Here is a 25,966-nt window from a genome sequence, read left to right on the forward strand (position 1 = left end):
AATATACACTATATATGCGTACACAGATGCTAGCTAGTAGTATACATGTACGTACAAATCTCTTACATGAATAAATAAACAAAGCATTTCATGTCTAGCAAATCTGATAAACAAAAGGGATGCAATGCAAAGCCATCAGTGGCAGATGGGGCACATCATGAGCCCGTTCTCGTTGCACTTGGCGCACCTCTCCACCTCGCCTCCCTTCTCCACCACCACCTTGCAGCTGCCGCCGCACTCCCAGCACGGCACGAAGCGCGCGCCGCCGCAGCCCTCGCAGCCGCGCCCGTCCTTGGCCGCGCAGGCCTCGCCGCGCGCCTTCACCCACCGCATCATCTCCCTCAGCTTCCCGGACTCGGCCAGCTTCACGCACTCCTCCGAGCCGCCCACGTAGCGCCCCATCACGAAGAGCCGCGGCGGCGGCGGCGCCGCCGCGCCTGAGCCGTCGCCGGCCAGCAGCTCCCGCAGCTCGCGGAGGTACTCGGGATGCAACGACACGTCGCGCTCGTCGACGGCCCCCACGCCCGCCGCCTCGGCGCAGGCCTCCACCAGCTCCCGCGCGCGCTCGCAGTCCTCGAAGGTGCGCCGCACGCCGCGGAGCGTCGTCGTGTAGAGCACCACCCCGCCGCCCGCGGCGCCCGGCGGACGCCGCTCGGGGCAGCCCTCGAACGGGTCCCGCCGCTTCCACCTGGGCGCGCTGCCGTCGCTGCCCTTGCTCTCGCGGTCGCGCATCAAAAAGGGGTTGTCCTTCACCACGCGCCGCCCCGCAAGCTCCGGCGGCGGCGCCGGCGCCTTCTTATTGGCAACCTCGTCCGCCGCGGCAGCAGCAGGCGTCGTCGTCGGTTGTTGCTCCTTCTTCTTCTTCTTCTTCTTCTTCTTCTTGGCCTTCTTGGTCTTCTTCTTCTTGGGAGCAGCTGGCGGCGGCATGGTGTAGGCCTGCTGGTTGTTGGAGTCCAGGACGGGCTTCATGTCCTCCAGGGCCTTGCTCACCTCGGACCACGACGCCGGGGCCAGCTCGTAGCCCTCCAGCTTGTCCAGGAGTGGCAGCGGCACCACGGTCTTGACGGCGGGCTTCTCCTCTTCCTCTTCTTGTTCTTCGTCGTCGGTTTCTTCTTCTTCCTCATCCTCGTCGCTGCTATCTTCCTCATCGTCATCGCCTGCTGCTTTGTTCTTGGCGATGCGCCAGGGCTCCTCGACGGCGCTGATGTCGAAGAGGGAGACGCTGGTGGGCGGCGGACGGTAGACGTCGGCCACCGCGACGTCCGTGGCGGCCTTGGAGCCCGCGCACCCCATGGCAGCTCTTGCAAGGTGTGCGGCTGTGGAGGGGACTGAATAATAGTTAGCTGGTGTGGTAGAAGAGTTTGGAGTGAGAGGTTGTGGAGGGAAGAGCTGCAGAGTTTTTGAGTGGCTGCCTCGCTCTCTGATGATAAGATGACGACGCTGCGTGGGCTGCCTGGGTCAACGTCCCACAGAGAACTTTTTTGTGCAAAATTCATAGCTTTTTGTTCTAAAACAAGGAAAATTAACTTGAGATGTCAGGACAAATTTAGATGCTGTACATATATCTACTGTAGTCATAGAACCAAACATGCATAATTTACGACCCCAGCAACCTAAAGCACTCTTTGGAACACACGAATTTTATTTCCAATGATTTCGAGAGAATCCAGCAGCATTCCAGATGACGTTCAACGTCTAACAGCAGCTGCAGTGCGCGCCAAAACAAAAACGACCCACCAGATGGCATGGCATGTGAAGGAGCGCACGCTACGCTACCGTGCTTGTGGCCATACGCTCCGTCACTGATGCTGCCTGTGACCAAGTGATTTGCCCTCCATGCTCCACGTCAGGCCAGCAATAAGGGTGGCATTTCTATCACCAGAATAATAACAGTCTCAACATAGTACTCTTATACCATAAACGCCTCCCAAAACCTTGATCGCAAAACAATTGGCAATAGCCTGCATTTGTGCTTCTTACAAATACAGGTACCAAAGGAAATGGAGATGCAGATAACTTTAACATCCACAACATCAGTACTGAGGGTAATTTCGGGTCCAAGCATACTGCTTACATAAGCAATACATCTCTGGTGCTACCCAGAATGTGTCCCATATCTCTAAGGGATGAGTTTGGAAGTCTATATCTACTCAGCCTAATTAACCTCTTGGAGCATATGCCACTCGGCAAACAGGGACGCATATTCACAACACGAACCCACTTTTTTTTTCACTAGCTTCAATGCCTACACAATTAACATCACCATAAATCCCACCAGCTGCTTTAGATAAAAATATATATTACTAAAAAGAAACGAACAAAATATTACGAGCAGATGCGTCACCTTTGGAGGATCCAAGTATCATGGGGCAAACGATTCACTTATAACAAATGCTTGGACAAGACTTCGGGCTGCATGCATCTGGTCTGGTGTGCCAGATATTAAAACAGCAGTGTCCATTGCATCAGCTATAGGTTCAGCGACTGCTATCTTAGCTTCCGAAAACTGCACACAAGTTAAACAGGTCAAGCACGCTTATCACACTAGCAATTGGACATGCTGTAAAAAATACTGGTTGAATACAGACCTCACGAATCCTATCCAAACAACCTCCATCTTCACCACAGAGAGCAGGAATAACTAATCTTGGAACAAAGACCTCTGCAGTCAAGTTTGGCATCATGGATGACTGACCAGGACTGTAATGACAATTTTCCCAGGTTTAAAAACCTAAGTTGTTGATCAAGAGTGGATATAAAAAAAAGACAAGTTTCTGGGAGAAGAAACAAACCCAGAAAATCCACCGAGTTCTCTATGCTCCGCTCCGGGGATATCAGGTATTGACATTGGATCACCAACATCACGAATGCCCTACAAAATTTGGGCCAGAATTGCATCAGAATAAGTATAAGAAACATGGAACTCTATAGAAAGATGCATAATGCCATATCTGTTGAGTTTGCTGCTCAAGCAGTAGTGATCAGTTGGTTTGGTACCTTTATTGTCCAAGGGGCAGAGATCCCATCCAATGGCCGTCCCATAAAATCTTTATGAAACAGAGATGAAGATTCATGGTTTCCCACATATGGACCAAACTGAGAATCTAACAAACCAAAAGGTGGCCGCATATTAGGACCCAATGCAGGCATTCTGTCTCGGAAAAGATGGTTACGAAGCCTAGCAGTTATCTGCATTAGAGCTTCTTGAATAGCGTCACAGCCCCCGCTTATCTAAAAATAGCAATTTTGCAGATAATTAATAAAAAACAAAGGTAAAATATGAACTAGAATTTCATCAGGGCAAATAAAGATCTCAGTACATTCTTTCAACAATTAAATTCTTCGGTATAGTAGTACAACAAAAGCAGACCTGAATAACTTCATCATCTTCTGGGACACCCATCGGGATCTTGTCTTTGCTCAGCACTACTATAAATGCTCCTGAAAGCTTCCTCATTTCAGTTATGATGCTACCTCCTTTGCCCAGAAGGCAACCAACTTGGTTGGGTGAAACAATCAGCCTACACATTGCAGGACCCTCCTTATCAGAGGCAGGCAACATAAGTTTGCGCTGCACATGCAAAATGGCATTCTGTGCAGGGGAGATTCCATCACCCGGATGCTGCAGAACAAAAGAAAAGATAAATGGATGCATCAGTGATCAGTGACTAGTCTCTCCTTTTAAAACTTCGAATGACAGTGGTAGTGAAATACTAAGAGTTAAGTCCATGGAAGTCCTACATTTCCTTTATGCCATAAGAGTTGCAAAAGGAAAAGGCAAACAGTCACCAGATGAATTAATAACTCGATTAAAGAACGAAAGAGTAATTTAGGTAAGCAATAAATAACTACAAAAAAAGAAGCTATGCATAGAAAATTTTGTGCCATCCAGCCTTCTACGCACTCTCTGGTAAGTAGCTTAATTTGATTGAACTTTGATCCTATGTTTTAACAAGATTAATTGCGAGCTACTGACAACCTCTGCCTGCAGTTTTGCCCTTCCTAGCAATGGTATCCCATACAGTGGTACCAAGTCTTCCGGAGCATGCAAAAATACATTAACATTGCGCTAACACTAATTGGGTCCAGAAAATTTACAACTCAAGAAACGTGGAATGGAGTTTGACAATAAAGCGTATAGCTCAGCTGAATGCCATTTACCCAGAAAGCAGGTCAGGAAGTACATTAAATGGGAACAAACGAAAATCTGATACAAATATTTTGCAACAAGAGATAATGAAGGTGGTTACCGCAGGTCCAGATATACTTATGATGCGATCATCCGTTTTTGGAACAGTGTCAAGAACTTTTATTTCACAGCCTGTATCATTTTGGATAGTTTTAACAGTGTTTCCACCCTTCCCTATTACACTGCCAACCTTGTCTTTTGAACACAGTAACCTAAAGGTGAGGGGTTCTATAGGAACTGAGGCATGGTTGTGCATCGGAGCTTCATGTATGATAGGAAAAGGACCAATATTTGGTTGACGATCAATGGTATCAAAAGGTCCATTGGCTTGGGATGGCCCTTGCAAGGGGAAATGGAAGTTAGATTGCATTCCTGAAGGAAAACCATCTGACTGGCTAAACAATGAGCGCGATGATGATCCAGAAGAATGAATACCAGCAACTACATCAGATTCCTTGGGTGGATGAGCTAAGAGCAATTCAGCTACTGCATTCAGACCTTTCCTTACTGAGTCAACCTCTCCATTGATCTGTTTGAATGATATATCAACAAAGACCAAGAGCAAAAATAAGTATTTGAAATAACTGAATGATCTTACAACACAACCAAAGAAAATTTACAGGAGACAACTAGATGAAACATGATAATGAAATCCAATCCTGAAAAATATACCTGGCAAAGTCTGTCATTGGATAGTGCACATGGTGGAAGGTTGTCCTTTGAAACACGGATTTCACAGCCGTTATCAACTGACATTTGCTTAATCACACTACCACCCTTCCCCAAAAGCCAACCTGCTTGGCTGTATAGAACCAATAATCGCAAAGAAACAGAAGTGCTCGCACCCGATGCATCCCCAGTTTCATTATCATCTTCAGCTGCAAAAATCCTATCGAAGACAAATAAAATGGCCTTCAGTGCTGAAGGTACTGCCCTCTCCGGTTCTGATTTCATATCTATTGCAACAAAGGGATCATCTTTTTCTTCCTTACTGTGGTCTTTCTCTGAATCATCATCCTTTTCTTCCTTACTGTGGTCTTTCTCTGAATCATCATCCTTTTCTTCCTTATTACTGTGGTCTTTCTCTGAATCATCCTTATCTTCCTTACTATTTTCTTTCTCTAAATCACCCTTCTGCTCCTTGCTGTTGTCTTTCTCCGAATCATCCTTTTCCTCATTACGGTAGTCTCCCTCTGAACCATCTTCTTCCCCCTTACTGAGGTTTTTCTCTGGATCATCCTTTTTCTCCTTACTGTTGACTTTATCCTTCTCATGGTCACCACGGGCAGAAACAGCAACACCTCCATCATTCTTTCCAAATTGCTCTCTACTAGCTTCTACATCCTTCTCAATTGCAGATATGAAAATAACTCTCTCGTCACAATCTAAGACTGCTTTATCAACCCTGATTCTCACTCCAGTCTCTTGCCGTATCTTTGCAATAATGCTGCCTTCTTTACCAATTACATTCCCAGATTTTGAAGCAGGGCAAAGAATGCGAAAAATGGGAACACCAGGCTCTATTTTGAACTGAGATTTATGTGAAGAAGAATGCTTCGTCTTCTGCCACTTGCCCCGGCCATTGTGGTCTGAAGAATTTTTCTGAAACGGCCTCTTAGAAGGTGTCACGCGTGAAGCCATGCCTTCTCCTGGTCGATAAACAAGCAGACGGCAACAACCATAATGTCAAATGAGGTAGCACAGCAGATAACTCAATAAACAAAAATAACTGCTTGCACACAAAAAAAAAAAGTGGGACCAATTGTTACAGTCAAGAAGAAAAGGTGGAACTGAACAAAATCCATCCCATTTCGCATATAAGTATTTGTAATCGGTTGGTAGCACACGTTTAGTAACAGGATACATGGCAAACCCTCAACGATAATGTAAGATACTAAGGTTGAAACACTAGTTATTACTAGTAGCATCAGGGGCGGACGCAGGATAGGACATAGGGTTTGCACATATACGCCCGATCAGTTTTGCAAAACATCAACTTTACTAACGCCTGCATATGGCAAACCCTCATAAGGATGCCTGCGCGTTTTGTATATAGGTTTTGCCACATCGAAGTTATTAGTCGATAGAATACAGTCAGATCCGAATACAAATAGGATTTGGGGTGTTCGATTTCGCACAGCAGGAAGGGAAGGGAATGGGCGGGTATACCTGGCTGACGCTCGTCGCCGGCGAAGCGCCCTGCGAAGACTGGCCAAGGGCGGCGGCGCTCGCGCTGTCTTTGCCGCTAGAGGGAAGGGGAGGGAGGTGAAGGCGTGAAGCGGAGAAAGACAAAGGAGGATTGAACGCAACGCACGCGTTGGGAATTTGGGATGGATCTCCACAGGAAGCCAGACTAGCAAAGGTGGGGCGGAGTGGCCGGGGGGCGAATTGCGTCGATCCGCCGACTGGTGGCGCCGCCAACTCGCCGCCCTAGGTTGAGCAGGCTTACGGGGAAGGAGCAGGGGGTATTTTAGTCATTTTTCCGGTATTGCTCCGTAAATGTTTGAGCAATAGAACGGAGAGGCTACTAGCACCAACTATACAAGGGAGCTGCAAACTTACAATTATTTTACGTGGAATCAAAACCAAGAATTATTCAACACAATTTACAAAAATAGAAAAAGTTTATTTTTGACCATCGAACCATAGTCTCGGTTTGATTTTGACCATTGAACTCGAAAACCAGGAATCTTTAACCACTCAACTCTATAGACCGTGTACAAATAGCCATCGAACCCTATTTTAACCGGATTGAGGTGGTTTTGACTGCCACGTTGGATTCGAACACCATGTCACCGTGCTGAGTTAGATGGGCCGACATGTCAGGTTAGACTCTTCCCCCTCACGCCTCTATCTTGAGTGGGATGGCAGGGTCGGGATGGGACGCCGCTATCATCGTCATCCTCATCGAGGAGGAGTGGCGTGGCGAGGCCGACCGCGGGACGGCTTGCCTTGCAACTGCCAGCGCTGCCCCACCAGCACCAAGTCCTTACTGAATCCTTCCTCCCAGTTTCACCTCCTCCGTCCAAATCCTCAAATCGCCACCTCCGATCCACCACCGTCCTCGACCGCCGCAGCCGTTGACCCGCTCAGAATGGCCTCTGCTCCTCCCCACCGTCACCTTCTCGCTGCCCTCCACGCCGACCACCCGTCGGGAGCTCCGCCTATCGTCCATACATTTATGGGCCTACCAGAGGGTTGGACAGTCCTAGATACGTGGTTGTACATCAAGACATGTCAAATATGGAGAGTACAATGCAGGACGGCGTGGTCTACGTGGAGGGCAAGAACTAGTCGAGAATTAGAAACTACTCGTAGCAAATAGAGTATGACTCACTAGTCGAATCCGACTAGTATTCTTGTAAATAACCGACCTGTAACCCTACCCCCGATAATATAAGGCGAGGCATGGACCTCCTTCCAACAAGTTCAATCCAATACAATACAAACAACACACAAGACATAGGGTAATACTCTATTCAATGGCCCGAACCTGTCTAAATCGTGTGTTCGAGTTCACCTTCGAATTCCTGATCTCGGCGAACCCCACGCATAAAACACTACCTCAGGCACCCCTCGATAGGTTACAGGGTCTAAATATCGACAGCTGGCGTGCCAGGTAGGGGATCTCATTGAGAATCCACTAGCAAACTCGATGGCACAAGTCATCATCAAGCCCACCGTCGCATTCAAAGCCGGTGCGACATTCATCTTTGGCTCCTGGGTTTGTGTCACAGATAGCACTGGAAACTTCCATCGCCACATCGCATCAGCCCTGGAGAAGAAGTAGTACAGCATCAACCTTCACCACCAAGCTCTAGAGGATTTTGTGACCTATTCAGAGGCTGAGGGGATGAGTTCGAGTACAACTCAACTTCTCCCACTAGCCGGACTGGTTCCCATGAGCTGGTGCTTAAGCCATCGTGCGAATTGGTCTATAATACAAGTCAATTCCCGTTCGGACTCCGAAACACAGGTGTTGTCTACCAAACCACCCTATTCAGATCACAATCCAACTTGGATTTGATCGAGTACCCCGACTACTACTCGGATCTAGACGAGGAGACTCCATTATCAGGACCACAACAGGGCCTGATAATCACATTGACTCCACAAGGCAGATTCATCTACTAGCCCAACATGAAGCCATCTGCTCTTGCCAAGGACGACGTGTCACGCCTTGTCGCCTACCTGACACCCTCCCATACCAGGAGGGTACCCCTCTATCGCGTGCTTGAACAGGCGCCTCAATTGCGCCATGACGTCGTCCATGGAGATATCATTTGATGTCATCCGGGATGAATCATTGGAGCCAAAGTAGTCGTATCCCCAGGTGCACCGCAGTTGTAGGGGTTGGACTCGCCTCTTCATGAAGCTAAATGCTACGCCTACTCCTGCCAACCATTGCGACTAGAGTACGGCAATCTTCTCCAGGAGATCAGGTAGTTGCAGGCTGTCTTCATGGGTAGGCTCATCCAACCACCGGTTATTCCAAACCGGGTGATGGCCTGTCACCTTGGGTAGTCTGGGTTAATGATTCCCAATATAACACAACCTCTCCTTCCAGCCAGAGAGGGAGTCAATTAGCTCATAATCCAAATGCAACCCTTTGACTTTTTCCCCCAGTTGAATGTCTGCCCCTCACCCCCGACTACTTCGGTATGCTCCATCTTGGGTTGGGGCTTGACTCTGCATAACTTGCGGAATAGCTGAAAGTGTGGCTAGATTTCGAGAAAAGCTTCGCACAGATGCACAAAAATAGCAACGTGCAGAATGGAGTTGGGATTGAGGTGAACCAATGCCAACTTGTAATAATTCAAAAGCCCGCGGAAGAAATCCGATGTGGGCAAAGCCAAACCGCTCTATGAAGTGCGTGAAGATTACCATCTTGTGGGTGTAGTTCTCCATTTGCCAGGGGCTGCCTGCTCCAGTTGATGAAGTCTTGATCTTGGACCTAGATATCCGCCTCCTTTAGCACGGATTTCTTCCAAACACATGCCGGCAATGGTGAGGCCGTCTGGTCAATCTTTCCGTACTTGAGCGCCGGAAGCTGGATCTCCTTCTTCTTCTCTACCTTCCTCTTCTTGCTCTCCGCCACCTTGCTGGATGTCACCTTCTTCCTCATTTGTGCTGCCATAAGGATCTTATTGCGTATGCGCTCGGGGGCTAAGTGGTGGGGGACGGTGGCGCTCGAGCTCAAGGATCGGGCAACGGTGGCGTTAAGACGTAGTGTGTGGAAGATGAAAGAGCAGATGGCTCGGGTGAAATGGAAGGGGTGATTTTCTCCGTTATTTATAACTGCAGCATAGTTAAAATAGTGGCGATATTAACGGGAATATTCTGTTTTTAAACGCCCGAAGTCATCGCTTGACAGTTTCTAATTTTCTCGAAAGGGATAAGGTTACTATTGATGAACGGTCACGTTGACCAGTGGTTGATCTTTATACCCAAACTAGTCGTGTAACGGTCTGGGGGCTGTGTGCCATGTGCCCATCAGCTAAAATATTTTTTCTTTGGGTTCTAAGGAAACAAAGATGTAAAATTACAAGATTGACCCTCAGCTTGATTCTTCGATTCAACCTAAGGCTTGGGGGCTACTCCATATGAAGTGCGATTTTCATCACATTTTCATATAAAATTCTAAGATTGAAAATTCAAGACCAATTTAAATGAAGCTTGAGCACATTCTAGTCGTATGGTAGTACTCAAATATGTTTGAAGATTCAACCCGATGGAATACTCAAAGAGCACCAAAAACTAGTTGGAGAAGTCTACAGAACTACTTGGGACTGCTGCATTTGAATAAAAAATACTCGAGAACTTGCCGTACATACATCTATGGGCCCACCAGAGGGTTGGACAGTCCTAGATCCGGAGTTGTACACCGAGACGTGTTAGATATGGAGACTATGGTGCAGGACGGCATGGTCTACGTGGAGGACAAGAACTAGTCGAGGATTAGAAAACTACTTGTAGCAAATAGAGTAGAACTCACTAGTCGAATCCAACTAGTATTCTTGTAAACAACCGGCCTGTAACCCTGCCCTCGGCAATATAAAGCGAGGCAGGGACCCCCTCCAAATAACTTCAATCCAATACAATACAACCAACACACGAGATGTAAGGTATTATGCTATTCAGCGGCCCGAACCTGTCTAAATCGTGTGTTCGAGTTCACCTTCGAGTTTCCGATCTCGACAAGCCTCACGCATAAAACACTAACTCAGATACCCTCTTAATAGGTTGCCAAGTCTAAACACTAACACTACCGCCGCCTCTCCGCTGAGCTCACCCAAGTGCGGGCTGCCTTCAAGCGCCTCAGCTCCCTCCCGGCTCTCGCTCCCGCCCCCTCCTCCGCGCTCTCCACCACCGACCCCTCCACACCGCTCCCGCCGCAGCTGCTGACGTCCAAGCACAAGTCCAAAGAAGGGCGGGGGAGCCCCGGACCTGCGCCTCTCGGCGAAGGCGCGGCGCAACCTTTACGTGCCCGTGCTCAAGAGCTGCGTCGCGCTGTTCCAGGCGATGGGGCGGGGGCGGCGACGACGACCTCTGCGACGCATACCTGGAGCAGCACGCGCTGTTCCAGTCTGTCGGCGATGCGCGGCTACTCCACCGGGCGCTGCAGGCCTCGCGCGTCCACGCAATTTAAAATAAGAGGGTACTAGTTTAGCCTCCTCGCAAGAGCCACGGCGAGGTTGCTAGCAGAAAGCGGGCGGGTACTATGCGTCATGGATGTTGGAGGCAATAAAGATATCAGTACTAAGAGGGGCATCGATGATGGTCATGGACGATGGTGGGAGGGTTCTACTGAAGGTCAAAATGGGACATTCGACCGGAGTTGAGCATGAGGTGGTGGCAGCGAGGGTGTGCTCGCCCGGAGCCAAGAAAGAAAGCATATGTGAACAAGATGTCAGAGCGTAAGGGAGAGGAGCAATGGTGTGCATGGACAAGAGACGCATCGGCACGATGCGTGTGGTGGAATAGTGGATTTTTTATACTAGGCGTGACCAGGTAGATAAGACTAGAGTTGAAGAAGCTCTCAACTATAACATATTAGAAGAGCCCTCTCCCTCTATTCGCCTCCTCAAATTCAAAAGCTACTGCACAGAGGATGAACTCGATGTCACTACAATGTATTGCACTGCGAATGGATGGGTGGGAACCCATAGGAATGAGAATGAGAAAGACTAAGAAATGTTGCATGTGACTACTATATGGTGGCAAGGGCAAATGTGTTTCCAAAAACAAGCTAACATTATCATATCAAATATAATAAATGAGAGTCCTAATTTCTTAATGAGACTTAAAAGACTCATAATTTCTTAATGAGAGTATGTTGTAAGCATCTTCTGATTTTTATAAGACATGAATGTTGTTCACCGCCACGGAAAAATATATGTTATTCCTTTTTTGCAATCGGTTGTCTAGACGAGCAAAAGAAAAATCACTTTAAACATCATATCACGTGGGATAACATCGAATAGAATGGTTTCATTACGTAAACTTTCCTTACATGAATGTTCATAATACTCGTGATCTGTTTGAAACTTTATAGCGGAAATACGTCATTGTTGTGCGTCATTCTCTAGTATAAAAGGGGCATAGTGGGTTTGCGTTCGCGTTTTTGTAGAGGAGGCCACAAAGAGAAGTATAGTTGTCTTAACCTTGTCTGCCTCTCTAATAATCCTTTGTGTATCGCGAGGGATTTAGAAGCCCTCATGTCAAATCCGCTGGCATCTAACTCTCTTCAATTTTTGGCTATGCCCCTCTTGGAGTGGTACTTGGCTATTGGCTCAATCCGACCATTTCTTATGATGATGATGCAGGGAAACTCAACTATAATTCAATCGTCCTTTGAAGGATTCAGATTGAGGGTGATGTGTGTCGGTAAGTTATATAGGATTTGCAACTATTGTTTTCTTTTCGTTCGAGTTCTCCGTACCGTTGCTTGAACAATTTTTTGTAACTTATCTCAGCAACCAGATAGACATAGCTATTCATTTTTCTCCATATACACTTTGTGCATGCACCAACATTGATAGGGGTCATCCATATCCAGGTTCATCTCTATGTTATCTGCTCCATGATAAAAGATTTGCAAGCAAGGGAGCACCGCCTATCTCATGTATTCAGCCAAACGGAAAAAGATAAGTTGGTCTGGTTTGTCTTTGTTATATTTGTTCGAGTGACATTTCTTTCACTTAGCATGGCAAATAACTAATCTTACTAGCTTAACTATCATGATCGTCAAATTTTAATTTACTCCTTTTATCTAGTAGACAGCCCATCTTCCTTTTTATACGGATCGACAATCCATCTTTATTTGATGTATTAGTGATAGGTCGGTGCATTGTACCACCACAATGCATGTAAGTTTTATGGCAGCCCACTTCCACGAGTTACTCAAGGCAGTGACTCATCCAGAGAAAACCAAAAAACCTTATCTTGCTAACAGTATCTGGCTAGGCTTTCACGCATAGCACTAGGATCCGATGGGATATGAAAAGGCAGCTTTAGTGAGCACAAGAGTTACGAAAGTATCTGCAACTCATCCAGGTCATCATACATAGCTACAAGAGAGCATGCAGAAACAAAAGAAGGTAACTTTGTTCATGAAAATACAACATACATAGCGGATTTATGTACAACACCAGAAGCAACCGTTGAAAGGTCCATTTTTATTCTACAAAGAAACAAACAATCCAATAGTCACATCCTTTCCATCCTAAAAGTATAGTATAACCTTTCGGCGCGATATATGACAAATAGGTGTTAGGTCTTGCTGAGAGAGAGCATCGCATCGCATCATCGAGAGTATACTTGGTAAGGAACAACAACCCGTGTGTAGGAAGTGGAAAATCACAGGTGGCGCGCCGAAAAGCTACTCTGAAGTCTAAATTAAATTTAATCGAGGGAAGCAAGCATCGCATCGGTGGCTCTGGAGCAGCATGGCAATTGGCAAGCGGTTGTCCATGGCGTTGCCCCCGTGTTGATGAGCACGCCCATCACGTCGGGGGTGGGCCCGCGCACGGCTTTTCGTGCGCTTAACCCCTCCCTTCATCAGAGTTTTCGCAGGCTAATCCCGATCCGCCCACCTGCAGCGCCGGCGCGGGTCCACCGCGTCAGCCACCTGTAACGCAGCGCGGGTAGACCGCGGCAGGGAAAAAGGCGCGCGGGCCTAAAACGTGTCAAGGGGCCTCACGTTTTCCGTAAATAGGGTTCACGTTTCACACCATCGCCACCCTCGTCTCGTCGAGCACCCGACCCGACGTGGCTAAGGCTGAGCTGTGGGGCCACGGAAAATATGGTCCCACCCGTCAGTGACGTGCACACGTAATCAAGCTCGTCCGCCTCGGGTGGGCGCACGGGTCACGTGGCGTCACGAGCCCCTCCTGAATGGCTCTCTCCCGATCCCGGCAGCTCCTGTGACACGTGGCCAGCACGTGCTCACGCGGAGGCTGGTTCTGGCTCCCGGCTGCAGCTGGAGCCCGAGCCCGAGCCGAGCCGAGGAGGAGGAAGGGGTTCACGTGAAGTGAAGGGGTCCGGCCCGCTGCTGCTGGATCCTATGTGCAGTGCAGTGCAGTGCAAGGTGGTGGTGCACCGACGGGGAATGCGCCTTTAGCACCGGTTCTAAACTCCCCTTTAGTACCGGTTGTGCAACCGGTATTGCTATATCAATATTAAAAAGGTTCTTTAGTATCGGGTGAAATAACCGATACTAAATTGGCTGCCACGTCAAGCGTAGCCGAGACCATTTTCTTTTTCTTTTCTTTTCTTTCTTTTCTCATTTTCCTTTTCTGCCACGTCACACGCCCGTGCCTCCAGGCCACCGTTGCCGCGCCTCCAGGCCTCCGAGTGCCCCGATCCGATCCATAGCAGGGGTAGTGGCAGCGAGCCCCTCACGCGGGCAGCCTGGAGGCGAGGGCATGCAGGCCTCCGAAGTGGAGACCAACGGCGTGCACCCAGCGGCTCGAAGGCTAGGGCAGCATGGCTAGGGCGTGGAGAGTGGCGGCGCGCGGCCAACAACGAGATAGTGCCTGACCGGCGGGGAAGACAGTGCGTGGCCGGTAGGGAGATGAGGGTGGAGAGATAAGGATAAGGCGTAGGGTGGGGAGATAAGGGAGAGAGATGAGGAGTCGAAGAGAGCCTCTTAGTACCGGGTGGAGGTAGTATAGGGTGGAGCCTCCACCCGATACTAAAGGCCCTCAGACACATTGCCTCCACCCGGTACTAATGGGTGACCTTTAGTATCGGTTGGCAGGGCCGGCCCGGGGGGGGCAGGGGGGCGGCTGCCCTGGGCCCCCAAATCCCAGGGGCCCCACCCCTAGGCAGGCGCAGTCCCAACTCCCAACGGAGGCCCAGGCAAGGCAGTCAGCACCCCTAGGCAGGCGCAGTCCCAGCTCCCAACGGAGGCCCAGGCAGGAAAAGATAAGTCAATAAAGTCACGATACAACTCTGGTTCTAGAATCCTAATTAAAGGCAGGCGCACAGGTGGTTCCTAGAATCCTAATTAAAGGTAGGCGCACAGGTGACAGGCCCCATCGGCGGATCGGCCATCACAAATTCGCAGCCTGCGCGCACGCCCCGTCGCCCCTAGGCCCTAGCGCCGCCCGCCGCCGAAAATTCTGCAACCTGCTGTCGTGCTAGCTTGCTGCGCGCCTACTGCCGTGCATCGCGCATGCGTGACGGTCGCACTCCCGCGCGTGGTCGTGATCCCCTCCAGAGCTGTCAGCTGTGTCTCGTGAGGGTTTTGTTCCGGTTCTGTACTTCTGTTTAACCTCGCTCGACGAGAAACGAGATCAGGTTGTTCCTATTCGACTGCGACAGCAACTGGTAGGCTGCTTGATTATCAATTTTTCAATTCTCCATACCATTAATTATTAATTCACTATCACAAGTTATTTAATATTAACCAATTTATAACTATTGTGTATTTATAATAATTTCAGCACTGTGGGATATCATGTCGTCTAGAAAATATGAATCAGGCTGCGAGAAAAGGAAAAGGAAAAGACGTGTGGATGAGTTGATAGAATCACAGAGAGGAGCTATGGATAAATTTTGCAAGAGTTATCATGACCCTAAGAGTAATACGGGCGCCTCGACGAACCCAAATGAGTTGGCAATAGTTGTTGCGGATGAACCAACTAATGGGAATCAAGAAGAAAATGTTAACATCAACGTCGATGATAACAATGTAAGTGACTCTCAGACCACAATAAATGCATCAGGTGCACATGCACAGTCTGCTAGTGTTGATGAGGAACCAATTTACACTTCAGATATTTATGATCCAAGAAATTGGGATAATCTTGATAATAACGCAAGAGACATATTAGTCGAGAAAGGGCCTATAAGAGAAGAAAATATCAAATTTCCTCTAGATGCTGCCTCAAGACATTTTTCATATGCTCATTATTCTAGAAAATTAAGCAATGGAGAGGTACATGATAGAAAATGGTTAGTTTATTCAAAGCATGTTGACAAAGTTTTTTGTTTCTGCTGTAAAATCTTCAAGTCTAGCACTAGCAAGAGTCCTAGTTCCTTAGCAGGTGATGGGTTAAGAAATTGGAAGCATATCAGTGAGAAGCTTAAAGAACATGAAAATAGTGTTGAGCATATTAGTAACATGAATAGTTGAAATGAATTAAGAGCTAGACTGCGGAAAAAGGAAACAATTGACAAAGAATTGCAACAGCAAATCACAAAGGAGAAAGAACGGTTGAGGCAAGTTTTGTTAAGAATAATAGCCATTGTGAAATTTCTTGGTAAACGCAATTTGGCTTTCAGAGGAAGCAGTGAGCAGCTTTATAATGATAGTAATGGTAATTTCTTAGCTTGTGTTGAGATGATTGCAGAATTTGACTTGGTAATGCAAGACCACCTTAGACGTATTCAGAACAAAGAAATTCATTATCATTATCTTAGTCACAAAATTCAGAATGAGTTGATCTCTCTTTTGGCTTCTGATATCACAAGTTATATCATAAAGGTTGTTAAAGAGGCCAAGTATTTCTCTGTTATCCTAGATTGTACCCCTGATGTCAGTCATCAAGAACAAATGACTTTATTAGTTCGATGTGTTAATTTGTCTGATGGCAAGATAAAAATTGAGGAGTACTTTTTGGGGTTCTTGAAGGTGGATGACACATCTGGTATGGGGCTTTTTAATGTATTGCTTGAATCTATGGAGTCATTTGGCCTAAATATTAGTGACATAAGGGGTCAAGGATATGACAATGGTTCTAATATGAAAGGAAAATACAAAGGGGTAAAAACACGGTTACTTGATATCAATCCAAGAGCATTGTATATGCCATGTGCGTGCCATAGTCTAAATCTTACTCTTTGTGATATGGCAAAATCCAGTAGGAAAGCTGTTTCATTTTTTGGAATTGTTCAACGCATATATGTGTTATTTGCTGGTTCTACGAAAAGATGGAATGTTTTGCTTAAACATGTTCCTAGTCTAACTGTGAAATCATTATCCAATACTCGTTGGGAGAGTCGAATCAAAAGTGTTACAGCAATAAGATATCAAGCTACTGAGTTAAGATCTGCTTTGTCTGAGTTACATCATGATTCTGACGTTGAACCTAAGGATAGAAGTGATGCAAAAAATTTATTTGATGCATTTGGCAGCTTTGAGTTTCTAATTGGTATGGTTATCTGGCATGATATTTTATTTGCTGTAAATAAAGTGAGCAAGAAGTTGCAATCACCAGCCATGTGCATTGACTCTACTTTGAAGCAAATACAAGGTATAATGCAATACTTTGAGAATTACAGAAATGAGGGGTTTTCTTCTAGTCTGATCATCGCCAAAGGTATTGCAACAGATATGGGTGTGGAGGCATCATTTTTAGAAAAACGTCGTGCTACGAGGAAGAAACAATTTGATGAAAGTAATTGCCAAGAAGAAATTCTTGAAGCTGAGAAGGCTTTTGAAGTTGAATATTTTTTTGTTTTGGTTGATATGACAATCGCTTCTTTGAAGAACAGATTTGAAGAACTCATGGTGTTTAAAGATATATTTGGATTTTTGATGAGCTCAAGCACTTTGAAGTCATTAAATGATAATGAACTTGAAGAATGTTGCATTAAATTTGCAGAAACCTTTTTTTTTGATAGTTCATCTGATGTTGAGGTATATGATCTTATTTCTGAATTGAAGATTATGAAATTCACTTTGCCAGATGACGTAATGTCTGCTATGGAGATTTTTGAGCATGTCAGAGATGTGGATTGTTATCCTAATGTCTCCATTGCTTACCGACTCTTATTTACTGTGCCTGTGACTGTCGCATCGGCTGAAAGAAGCTTTTCAAAGTTGAAGTTATTGAGGAACTATTTGAGGTCAACAATGACTCAGGAGAGGTTAAATGATTTGGCAACATTATGCATCGAGAAGAAATTGTTGGATGAGATTGACATAAACTCTATCATAAGTGACTTTGCATCGAGGAATGTTAGAAGAAACTTTTAAGGTAATATGTATAAATAATTTGATATGAATATTGCTTTTAGATACATTTAATTATGTATTGGTACTATTATATATATATATTTGTATAATGTTTATATTAAAAGGCCCCAAATTTTACTTTCGCCCCGGGCCTCCCAAATCTTAGGACCGGCCCTGCTTAATATAGCTTGGTAACAAAGTCACGTTGCGACCTGATAAACAAACTGCAACCATCCCATCCCAGTATGTCGTCGAGTTCTAGCTTGTTCAATCAATAATATAAAAAGCTTTATTAATAACTTGATGTAAAAGAAATTTGTTACGTGCCGTGCCGTACCGTGCCATCCAAACAGGATCGGAGCCGGAGCCGGAGCCGAGGGGGGGTGGCGGCTTGGCTCGGATCCCCCGCCCGGCAAGCAGAAAAAGGGGCGGAGGCGAGGCGAGGCTCCTCTTCCTCCTCCATCCCATCCCATTTCTCTCTCGCAGTCGCAGGGTCGCAGCAGGAGGGGAGCCCCCACCAGGACCTCACCGAAATCCCCTCGCGCACCAGACAATTCCTCCAGCCACCGCTACACTCACGCCGCGCCCTCCACCACCGCCACCCGGAGGAGCTGCTCCCTCCGCACGCACACCGGACCTCGGCTTCGCGCGGGAAGAGATCCGGGCGGGCCCCGTGGCTCGGATTCGCCCGTCCTGACCGCGCTGGATTCCGCGGCCTCGGCCTCGATTCGGCCGCAGGGCTACCAATCTGGTGAGCAAGCGACTCGATGCTCTGCTCTCCCTCCCGTTTCTTCCTTTTAATTCACTCTAATTTCATTTAATTGCCGCAACTCTCACTGCCTTGCCTGCCCGCCCGTTGTATGGAATGCGATTGTGATTACTGCTCTACTCGTAGCTTCGGTCAGATTGTGGATTCGCGTGCCACGGAGGGTTAGAGAGTTGATTGATTAGGCAGGAACCGCCTTGCTCCGATGGAGGATGGGTGTGATCGAAATCACTAGCATTTGTCTATGCCCTTCCTTGTGTGCTTGGCATCCAACTACACTCTTCACAGCATGTTGGGTCAGATTTGGATTAGAATTCCTTCGGTCGGTCATGCACCACCGTTGCACCTTCGACGCATCCTGAGAAGATCAAGTGTCGAGGTAGTCAAAGTATACTGCTAGCAGACGTTTTTTTTTTTTGCTCTTTCACTGGGTTATTACATTTTTTTACCATTTCATCACCATGCCCTTGGTAGTATGCCATATATTTTACATGCTCTGCTGATTTTCATATTATATATACTCTTATAGATAGATAGTGTCACCCTTGTCATAACAAGCTAATCACATGTATGTATCTACTGTCCTAGATTAGCAAAATCCCTTTTTTTTACTTAGTCCTCTCAATGGAACTTGCACTGGGCACTGGTTGAATTTCTAAAAGTGTAAGTTTGGAAGTGTGTCGACTACCAAGTGTGCTTACCACTTTGGATGCAGTTCAGCGTGCCTTTCTAGCTAGATGGCGACTGCATCTGCGTTGTTTTACCTTTTTCCCATAAATACGATGTGGTTTTCTTTCTATATTTGCTTGAAACTCCTATTTTATGTACATATAAATATTTGGCTTACCCTATTGTTGTGGGAGTTACCTTCCCCAACTGCACTGCTTTGTCCTGACGTTGTCCATTTTGAGTAGGTATTATGGTCATGAAGATGGAGATCGAGGACGACGGTGCCGTTGGAGGAACTGGCACATGGACAGAGGAGGACCGTGCTCTCGGCGCTGCTGTCCTCGGAACAGATGCCTTTGCATATCTAACAAAAGGGGGTGGTGCCATATCTGAGGGTCTTGTTGCGACATCTTTGCCAGATGACTTGCAAAACAAACTCCAAGAGCTTGTTGACTCAGAGGGCCCTGGAACTGGTTGGAATTATGCCATCTTCTGGCAGCTCTCACGCACAAAATCTGGTGATCTCGTCCTTGGATGGGGGGATGGCTCCTGCCGTGAGCCTCGGGATGGAGAGGTGGGAGCTGCTGGTTCTGCAGGCAGTGATGATACCAAGCAGCGGATGCGCAAGCGTGTGCTGCAGAGGTTGCATATAGCATTTGGGGTTGCGGATGAGGAGGATTATGCCCCTGGTATTGATCAGGTGACAGATACTGAGATGTTCTTCCTAGCATCTATGTACTTTGCGTTCCCGCGTCGTGCTGGTGGCCCCGGCCAAGCATTTGCAGCAGGCATCCCCCTCTGGATTCCCAATACTGAGCGCAAGGTATTCCCAGCCAACTACTGTTACCGGGGGTTCCTTGCGAACGCGGCGGGATTCAGGACTATTGTGTTGGTGCCGTTTGAGAGTGGTGTTCTCGAACTGGGCTCAATGCAGCACATAGCTGAGAGTTCTGATACTATCCAGAACATACGGTCTGTGTTTGCTGGGGCAAGCACTAATAAGGCTGCAGTTCAGAGACATGAGGGAAATGACCCTACTCCTCCAGAAAGGTCGCCTGGTTTGGCGAAGATTTTTGGGAAGGATCTGAACCTTGGCCGGCCATCAGCAGTGCCAGCGATTGGTGGCGTATCTAAGGTAGATGAAAGGTCATGGGAACAGAGGAGTGCTGCTGCTGGGACCTCATTGCTTCCCAATGTCCAGAAAGGATTGCAGAATTTCACTTGGAGTCAGGCTCGGGGCCTGAATTCTCATCAGCAGAAGTTTGGCAATGGTGTGCTGATTGTGAGCAATGAAGCTGCACACCGCAACAATGGAGCGGCCGACAGCCCTAGTCCGAGTCAGTTTCAGCTTCAAAAGGCGCCTCAGCTTCAGAAACTGCAGCTCCAGAAATTGCCGCATATTCAGAAGACACCACAGCTTGTGACCCAGCAGCCGCTGCAGCCACAGGTTCCTAGGCAAATTGATTTTAGTGCTGGGAGCAGTTCCAAGTCTGGTGTGTTGGTTACAAGAGCAGCTGTCCTGGATGGGGAGAGTGCAGAGGTGGATGGCTTGTGTAAAGAAGAAGGGCCGCCTCCTGTTATAGAGGACCGGCGGCCAAGGAAGAGGGGAAGAAAGCCTGCAAACGGGAGGGAAGAACCACTTAACCATGTCGAGGCTGAGCGACAGCGGAGGGAGAAGCTCAACCAGCGGTTCTACGCGCTCAGAGCAGTTGTGCCAAACATATCAAAAATGGACAAGGCGTCCCTGCTGGGCGACGCGATAACTTACATCACTGACCTCCAGAAGAAGCTGAAAGAGATGGAGACGGAGAGAGAAAGGCTTTTGGAGTCCGGTATGGTGGATCCGAGAGAGCGAGCGCCTAGGCCGGAGGTGGACATCCAGGTGGTGCAGGACGAGGTTCTTGTTCGAGTGATGTCTCCTATGGAGAGCCATCCAGTCAAGAAAGTCTTCCAAGCGTTCGAGGAGGCAGAAGTCCGTGTAGGTGAGTCAAAGGTGACGGGCAACAACAACGGGACAGTGGTGCATTCTTTCATCATCAAGTGCCCTGGCACCGAGCAGCAGACGAGGGAGAAAGTGATCACGGCAATGTCTCGCGCGATGAGCAGTTGAGCAGGGCGTAGGATCAGGTCGGTGCGGTAGGGGGTGGTGGTTTTACTGTGTTGGTTGCGAACAAGCAGCAGCAGCCCTTGACATGTCCCATTGTCGATAGGAGGAGAGTTGTAGGTGGAGAAAGGGAAGCTCAGATTCTGACTAGCGGTGCAGGAAGAAAAAAAAGGCTCTGCCGCGGTATGGTAGGTTTCTTGTGGGAGGTCCTTGTAGTTTTTTGTTCTTTTTTTTTTTTTTGTGGGGGGCGGGGGGCGGGGATGGGAATGGAATGGAATGGATGGATACTGTGTTCCTAGTGTAAGGTTGTTGATGCAGCAGAACAAATAGGGGCTGTTTGGATACGAGGTGCTAAACTTTAACAGTGTCACATCGGATGTTCGGATGCTAATTAGGAGGACTAAACATGATCTAATTATAAAACTAATTGCAGAACCTTGTGCTAATTTGTGAGACGAATCTATTAAGCCTAATTAATCCATCATTAGCAAATGGTTACTGTAGCACCACATTGTCAAATCATGGACTAATTAGGCTTAATAGATTCGTCTCGCGAATTATACTCCATCTGTGCAATTAGTTTTGTAATTAGCTTATGTTTAGTACTCCTAATTAGCATCCAAACATCCGATGTGACAGGTGTTAAATTTTAATAGGGTGTTCCCAAACACCCCCTAAACAGCAGTAAATGTTTTCCTTCTTCTTCTTCTTCTCATGTATGGGTTGGAAATTCTACATGCATTTTTGTTAGCCATGTGTCAGTTCATAGTTGAGGTTGGGTCCTAGAAGCGCCACGAATGAGATGCATGTGCCGGAGTCCGGGAACAGTAGCGGTAAGCTGCTAGCGTCAAAGCTCAGTTGGGAAATCAGGTTGTGAATGAAGGTGCAGAGCTTTGTTCAGGAGGGGGAGGTTCTGTCAGCGAGAGTACGACTTCGGCCGATGCAGTTTGAGACGGATGCTCTCAAATCGAGATTCTTTGGTTTGGTGCATGCTTAGGTCATTATTGTCAGGGTTTTATTTTCAAATCGTTACATGATTTTTATTGATGAATGGAACAATGCCTCAAATGTACAATTTTATTTTATGATTTTTTATAGACTACTAGTTATAGACTTCGATTGCGATACAGTGGGAATCGTCGATGACATTTGAATACTATGTTTCGTAGCTTCTTTCTATATTTTCTCTTAAATTTGATGACGGAGAATAGATGATCCACCCCCAGCCCTCGTGCGGGGAGGAGGAGTGGGCCCAACCCACCGCCAACGCAACGTTCCTCTCCGCACCGCAGAAGGGACACCTCTTCGTCTCGCTCGTCTCGTCTCGCCCTCGCATCAAATCCTTCCTCCTCTCCGCCGCCGCCGCCACCTCCGCCTCCCCAACGCGAGCAAGGTAACCCAACCATCACTCCGGCTCTTTAGCTGCGGTTGTCGCGTGATTGTCCTCGATTGGCGGGGGAGGGAATTGTAAGCCATAGGCATACGATTCGGCGCTCCACCCCCCATTGATGCCCACCGATGGGATTGGGGCTTTTTTTTTTCCTTTTTCCTCCAAGTTGATATCATAGCCAACTAAAACTGTTCTCGCTCATTTATTCCTTTCCTTCACGTATATATCATGTATGCACCCCCAGGATACATAAACAAAAGGAACCATGGATGCCCACAGTTTTTACCACGATGATTATCTTCAAGAGAACATCCTGTTACGTGGAGGCGAACGGGTCGTACGGGCAAGTGCTGGGGAGATTCTGGCTCGTGTGGACCTCGAGATCGCCTTCGGCCTCGAGAAGCTCCTAAACCTGGAGATGCTGGTCATGGAGATCGCTCGCCGAGCCGCTGACATCGAGCCTCTCATGCGGGACCCTCAGTCCATTTCTGCCGAGTCGATTGACGAGGCTTTCGAATTCGATGTCCTGTATGGCATTGTAGACTCTGAAGCCAATGAGTTGGAGAAGCTAGTTGGTTCTATCCGAACGGATATTGCAAATGCTGAAAGCAAGGTTTCGGAGGAAGGACCAGGGACCAGGGTCAAGGACAAGCTGCATGCCGCAACAGATTCCCTGAAGCAGATGCAGGAGCTCATCTCTACTATTAGAAGGGAGTCCGCGACCTTTGAGAAAACCATACAACCTTCACACGATAAGCAGGGTATGCCAAAACCATACGTTTTGGATCCTACCACTCCAATTGTGATGGTTGATTGAATGCATTCCTAACTGCTTCAATTTTACAGGAAATAGCGAGGACGTGGGATATGAAAATGGTCACATGTCACCTCACCCTGCTATGCAGTCCAAGGATCAGAGACATGTTCTGCAGATGTTACAACAGTCTATAGCAAATGAATTAGATCTTCAAAAGAAGATATTCAATTCGCAGTCTGCTGTGGAAGATCTCAAAATGAAGCTGCATTACGCAGAACAAAAATCTTATTTCTTGGAGGAATCCATCGAATCTCTTTATGAAAGAATGTTCACAGCAGAAAATGCTTCCCAATTGTTTCTTGGAACTTCAAAGGAACTCATTGGTAAAATTACTACCATCCAGGTCTCTTTAAGCGCTTCAGTTCACAGGGAAGATGATCTTAAATCAAAGTTGGAGGAAAGCTTGATGAAATTAAACGCCAACCAAAGCACTAGGGAGATATTGCCTGGAGACAATGACAACAATACCAGTCAGGAGGCTGTGGAGATACAGGTGTTATCACCTCCTGAATTCTTGACTTTGCGGAATAAGGTTCAGCAGCTGGAGGAATGGTTGAGGGACTCTGGCTCTCATCCGCAGTGGTCACTGCTATCAAGAGGGGCAACTGAAGAAGAGCAGAGTACGGCGCAGTCTGAGATAAACACATTTGGGAATATTATCAGTGATCTTAAACTTGCCATTTCCAATGCAGAAAGTAGAACACAAAAGGCTGAAACAAGGTGTACACAGCTCAATCAAACTAATGTTCAGCTTACTGGGGAGCTGAACTCTCTTAAAGTTCAGGGGTCAGATAGGGCTGGCTTATTGGAGACAAAACTGAAGGAATCAGACACTCAATTGGAGCATGCAAGAGCATCAGTTGATGCTATTGTTGAACAACAGGGAATGCTAAGATCTTCAATGTCTGATATGGAACAGATGATTGAAGATCTGAAGGAAAAGTATTTGAAAGCTGAAACCAGGGCTGAGAATGCTGAGTCCAAATGTTCATTGTTGACAGACACTAATTTAGAGCTTAGTGAAGAGCTGTCGTTTCTGAGAGGTCGAGTAGAAAGTCTAGAAAACTCATTGCATCAAGCCAACCAACTGAAGGTGTCCACTGCAAAAGACATTGGTAGTAAAACTAAAATTATCACTGACTTGGTTGCAAAACTTGCCTTGGAAAGAGAACGGCTTCATGTACAGGTACTTGCGTTCTTATTCAGGATAGTTTATTATGTCACTTCTTTTCTGCTGTGTATTGGTGTATGTAGATGTTATAGAAAGCAGCTTTACGGATATTTTGGGTTGTTGCTTTGAATCTTTGACTTTGTGTACTGAATGAGTTACACTACACACTACTCAGTCTCTCCAGGTTGCTTGTGTGAAAAACACAAACATGGAAAGGATAGAAGTTGAATGATGCTATAATGTTCCTAATGCGTTTGGTATGAAATCATTATAGGTCAGACTGAACCAAACGGTTGGCATATAACAATTGTTTTCACTTTATTTCATCTAATGCAGAAGAAAAATAATTATTTGCCATCTTATGAATTGAATTATGGTTGATATGTAGCCGTGCAATCATATCCTATTGTTCTCCAGCATCTGTTTCACTTTGACGCCCATTTCCTTCTCTTTTGCTCTGAAATTTTTCCTGCTGATTTCCTAACCTTTTGGCATAAGATATTGCAATGGACCTTTAAATTTTGTTGGGTATTGAATTGCATCCTCTATTGTTTATGCTGTGGCGATATCTAGCATGAGAATCGGTGTAAATATCTTAGGCAGTTTTTTAACCCCTCCCTGATTTCTGTGCGGTACAGATTGTTACACTGACAAAAAAGAACAGTATGTTAGCTCAAAAATGCAAAGAAAATGTTGACAAAGCTTCGTTGAGCAAAGAAGCTACTGATGTTGCCAAAGGTGAAATCAGGCCCAGTAAAGCTACGGAGGAAGCGGCTCTAACTTCTTCACCAACACAAACCAAGGTTGGTTCCACTTGAACTCGAAGTGTATTATTTTTGTTACGGAACATGTCGAAGCTGCAAATGTCTTGTGTTTTCGCACTGCTATTGGGAAATAAACATTTATTTGGTGCATCTGAATTTGGCAAATAATAATAATAACAATAATTTATCTCCTTGTTGGTGTATCACCTACCCTAACTGCCTTGTCTGTCTATGTATTGAATTAATTAAAGGTGATACCAACTGGTAACTCTCCCCAAGAAGAGGTTGAAATCGATGAGGTGACTCCACTGGAAGGTGAATCTCGTGCCGAGAGCACACTCGAGACAGTGCGGTGTATTGAGCCGAAGCTGCTAAACTGGAAGTACATTTTGGCTGCAGTGCTGGCCTTGGTTGCTGTCATCCTCGTGTACCAGCTGTACCAATCTGACGATGGAGTTGAACAATTGTTCAGGCGATTTGTAGGGTAGGAGTATATATTACTAGTTAGATAGAATAAGGGGGTGTTTGGATAGCAGGTGCTAAATTTTAGCACCTGTCACATCGGATGTTTGGACACTAATTAGGAGTATTAAACATAATTAAGAAGGTAATAGAGAGCTAATTGGGTATG

General features: G+C 46.7%; 4 protein-coding genes across 6 annotated transcripts; 2 read left to right on the forward strand and 2 right to left on the reverse strand.

The window, feature by feature from the left end:
* Nucleotides 1-135: 135 nt before the first annotated feature.
* LOC101753264 (uncharacterized protein At5g39865) lies at nucleotides 136-1,293 on the reverse strand. The gene is made up of 2 exons (XM_022827175.1): nucleotides 1,165-1,293; nucleotides 136-807 (listed from the first exon to the last, which is right to left on the reverse strand). The coding sequence occupies exons 1-2, from the start codon at nucleotides 1,291-1,293 to the stop codon at nucleotides 136-138; spliced, it is 801 nt and encodes a 266-aa protein (XP_022682910.1).
* A 595-nt stretch (nucleotides 1,294-1,888) lies between these two features.
* LOC101753678 (RNA-binding KH domain-containing protein RCF3) lies at nucleotides 1,889-6,681 on the reverse strand. Of its 2 annotated transcripts, XM_012846336.3 has the most exons (10): nucleotides 6,359-6,681; nucleotides 4,862-5,838; nucleotides 4,625-4,718; nucleotides 4,251-4,528; nucleotides 3,371-3,622; nucleotides 2,998-3,231; nucleotides 2,793-2,872; nucleotides 2,589-2,700; nucleotides 2,345-2,506; nucleotides 1,889-2,245 (listed from the first exon to the last, which is right to left on the reverse strand). In XM_012846336.3, exons 2-9 carry the CDS (start codon nucleotides 5,828-5,830, stop codon nucleotides 2,363-2,365), a joined length of 2,163 nt encoding a protein of 720 aa, XP_012701790.1. In that variant the 5' UTR covers nucleotides 5,831-5,838; nucleotides 6,359-6,681; the 3' UTR covers nucleotides 1,889-2,245; nucleotides 2,345-2,362. The 2 variants fall into 2 exon arrangements, with proteins under 2 accessions (XP_012701790.1, XP_004967367.1); XM_004967310.4 differs by having other exon boundaries at nucleotides 4,251-4,718.
* An 11,440-nt stretch (nucleotides 6,682-18,121) lies between these two features.
* LOC101754344 (transcription factor bHLH13) lies at nucleotides 18,122-21,645 on the forward strand. Of its 2 annotated transcripts, XM_004967312.3 has the most exons (3): nucleotides 18,122-18,405; nucleotides 18,550-18,799; nucleotides 19,335-21,645. In XM_004967312.3, the coding sequence occupies exon 3, from the start codon at nucleotides 19,340-19,342 to the stop codon at nucleotides 21,197-21,199; it is 1,860 nt and encodes a 619-aa protein (XP_004967369.1). In that variant the 5' UTR covers nucleotides 18,122-18,405; nucleotides 18,550-18,799; nucleotides 19,335-19,339; the 3' UTR covers nucleotides 21,200-21,645. The 2 variants fall into 2 exon arrangements, with proteins under 2 accessions (XP_004967369.1, XP_004967368.1); XM_004967311.3 differs by lacking the exon at nucleotides 18,550-18,799.
* Nucleotides 21,646-21,783: 138 nt separating this feature from the next.
* Nucleotides 21,784-25,924, forward strand: LOC101755017 (WPP domain-interacting tail-anchored protein 1). Its single transcript, XM_014805162.2, has 5 exons — nucleotides 21,784-22,586; nucleotides 22,828-23,344; nucleotides 23,430-24,586; nucleotides 25,210-25,374; nucleotides 25,587-25,924. The coding sequence occupies exons 2-5, from the start codon at nucleotides 22,849-22,851 to the stop codon at nucleotides 25,821-25,823; spliced, it is 2,055 nt and encodes a 684-aa protein (XP_014660648.1). The 5' UTR covers nucleotides 21,784-22,586; nucleotides 22,828-22,848; the 3' UTR covers nucleotides 25,824-25,924.
* The last annotated feature ends 42 nt before the right edge of the window (nucleotides 25,925-25,966 follow it).

The sequence above is a fragment of the Setaria italica genome, chromosome V (assembly GCF_000263155.2).
Source record: "Setaria italica strain Yugu1 chromosome V, Setaria_italica_v2.0, whole genome shotgun sequence".
NCBI classification, from domain to species: Eukaryota; Viridiplantae; Streptophyta; class Magnoliopsida; order Poales; family Poaceae; genus Setaria; species Setaria italica.

What these genes read in the sequence shown, in the direction of transcription:
- LOC101753264 (XM_022827175.1), bottom strand. Translation starts at nt 1,293, where the DNA reads ATGGGGTGCGCGGGCTCCAAGGCCGCCACGGACGTCGCGGTGGCCGAC. An exon ending in GGCGCATCGCCAAGAACAAA is followed by an intron (nt 808 to 1,164) that starts GCAGCAGGCGAT and finishes GCGGCGGACGAG; the next exon opens with GTTGCCAATAAGAAGGCGCC.
- LOC101753678 (XM_004967310.4), bottom strand. Translation starts at nt 5,830, where the DNA reads ATGGCTTCACGCGTGACACCTTCTAAGAGGCCGTTTCAGAAAAATTCT. An exon ending in TAAGTATATCTGGACCTGCG is followed by an intron (nt 3,623 to 4,250) that starts GTAACCACCTTC and finishes TTTGTTCTGCAG; the next exon opens with CATCCGGGTGATGGAATCTC. An exon ending in GAACTCGGTGGATTTTCTGG is followed by an intron (nt 2,701 to 2,792) that starts GTTTGTTTCTTC and finishes TTGTCATTACAG; the next exon opens with TCCTGGTCAGTCATCCATGA.
- LOC101754344 (XM_004967312.3), top strand. Translation starts at nt 19,340, where the DNA reads ATGGTCATGAAGATGGAGATCGAGGACGACGGTGCCGTTGGAGGAACT.
- LOC101755017 (XM_014805162.2), top strand. Translation starts at nt 22,849, where the DNA reads ATGGATGCCCACAGTTTTTACCACGATGATTATCTTCAAGAGAACATC. An exon ending in ACCTTCACACGATAAGCAGG is followed by an intron (nt 23,345 to 23,429) that starts GTATGCCAAAAC and finishes TCAATTTTACAG; the next exon opens with GAAATAGCGAGGACGTGGGA. An exon ending in GAGAACGGCTTCATGTACAG is followed by an intron (nt 24,587 to 25,209) that starts GTACTTGCGTTC and finishes TGTGCGGTACAG; the next exon opens with ATTGTTACACTGACAAAAAA.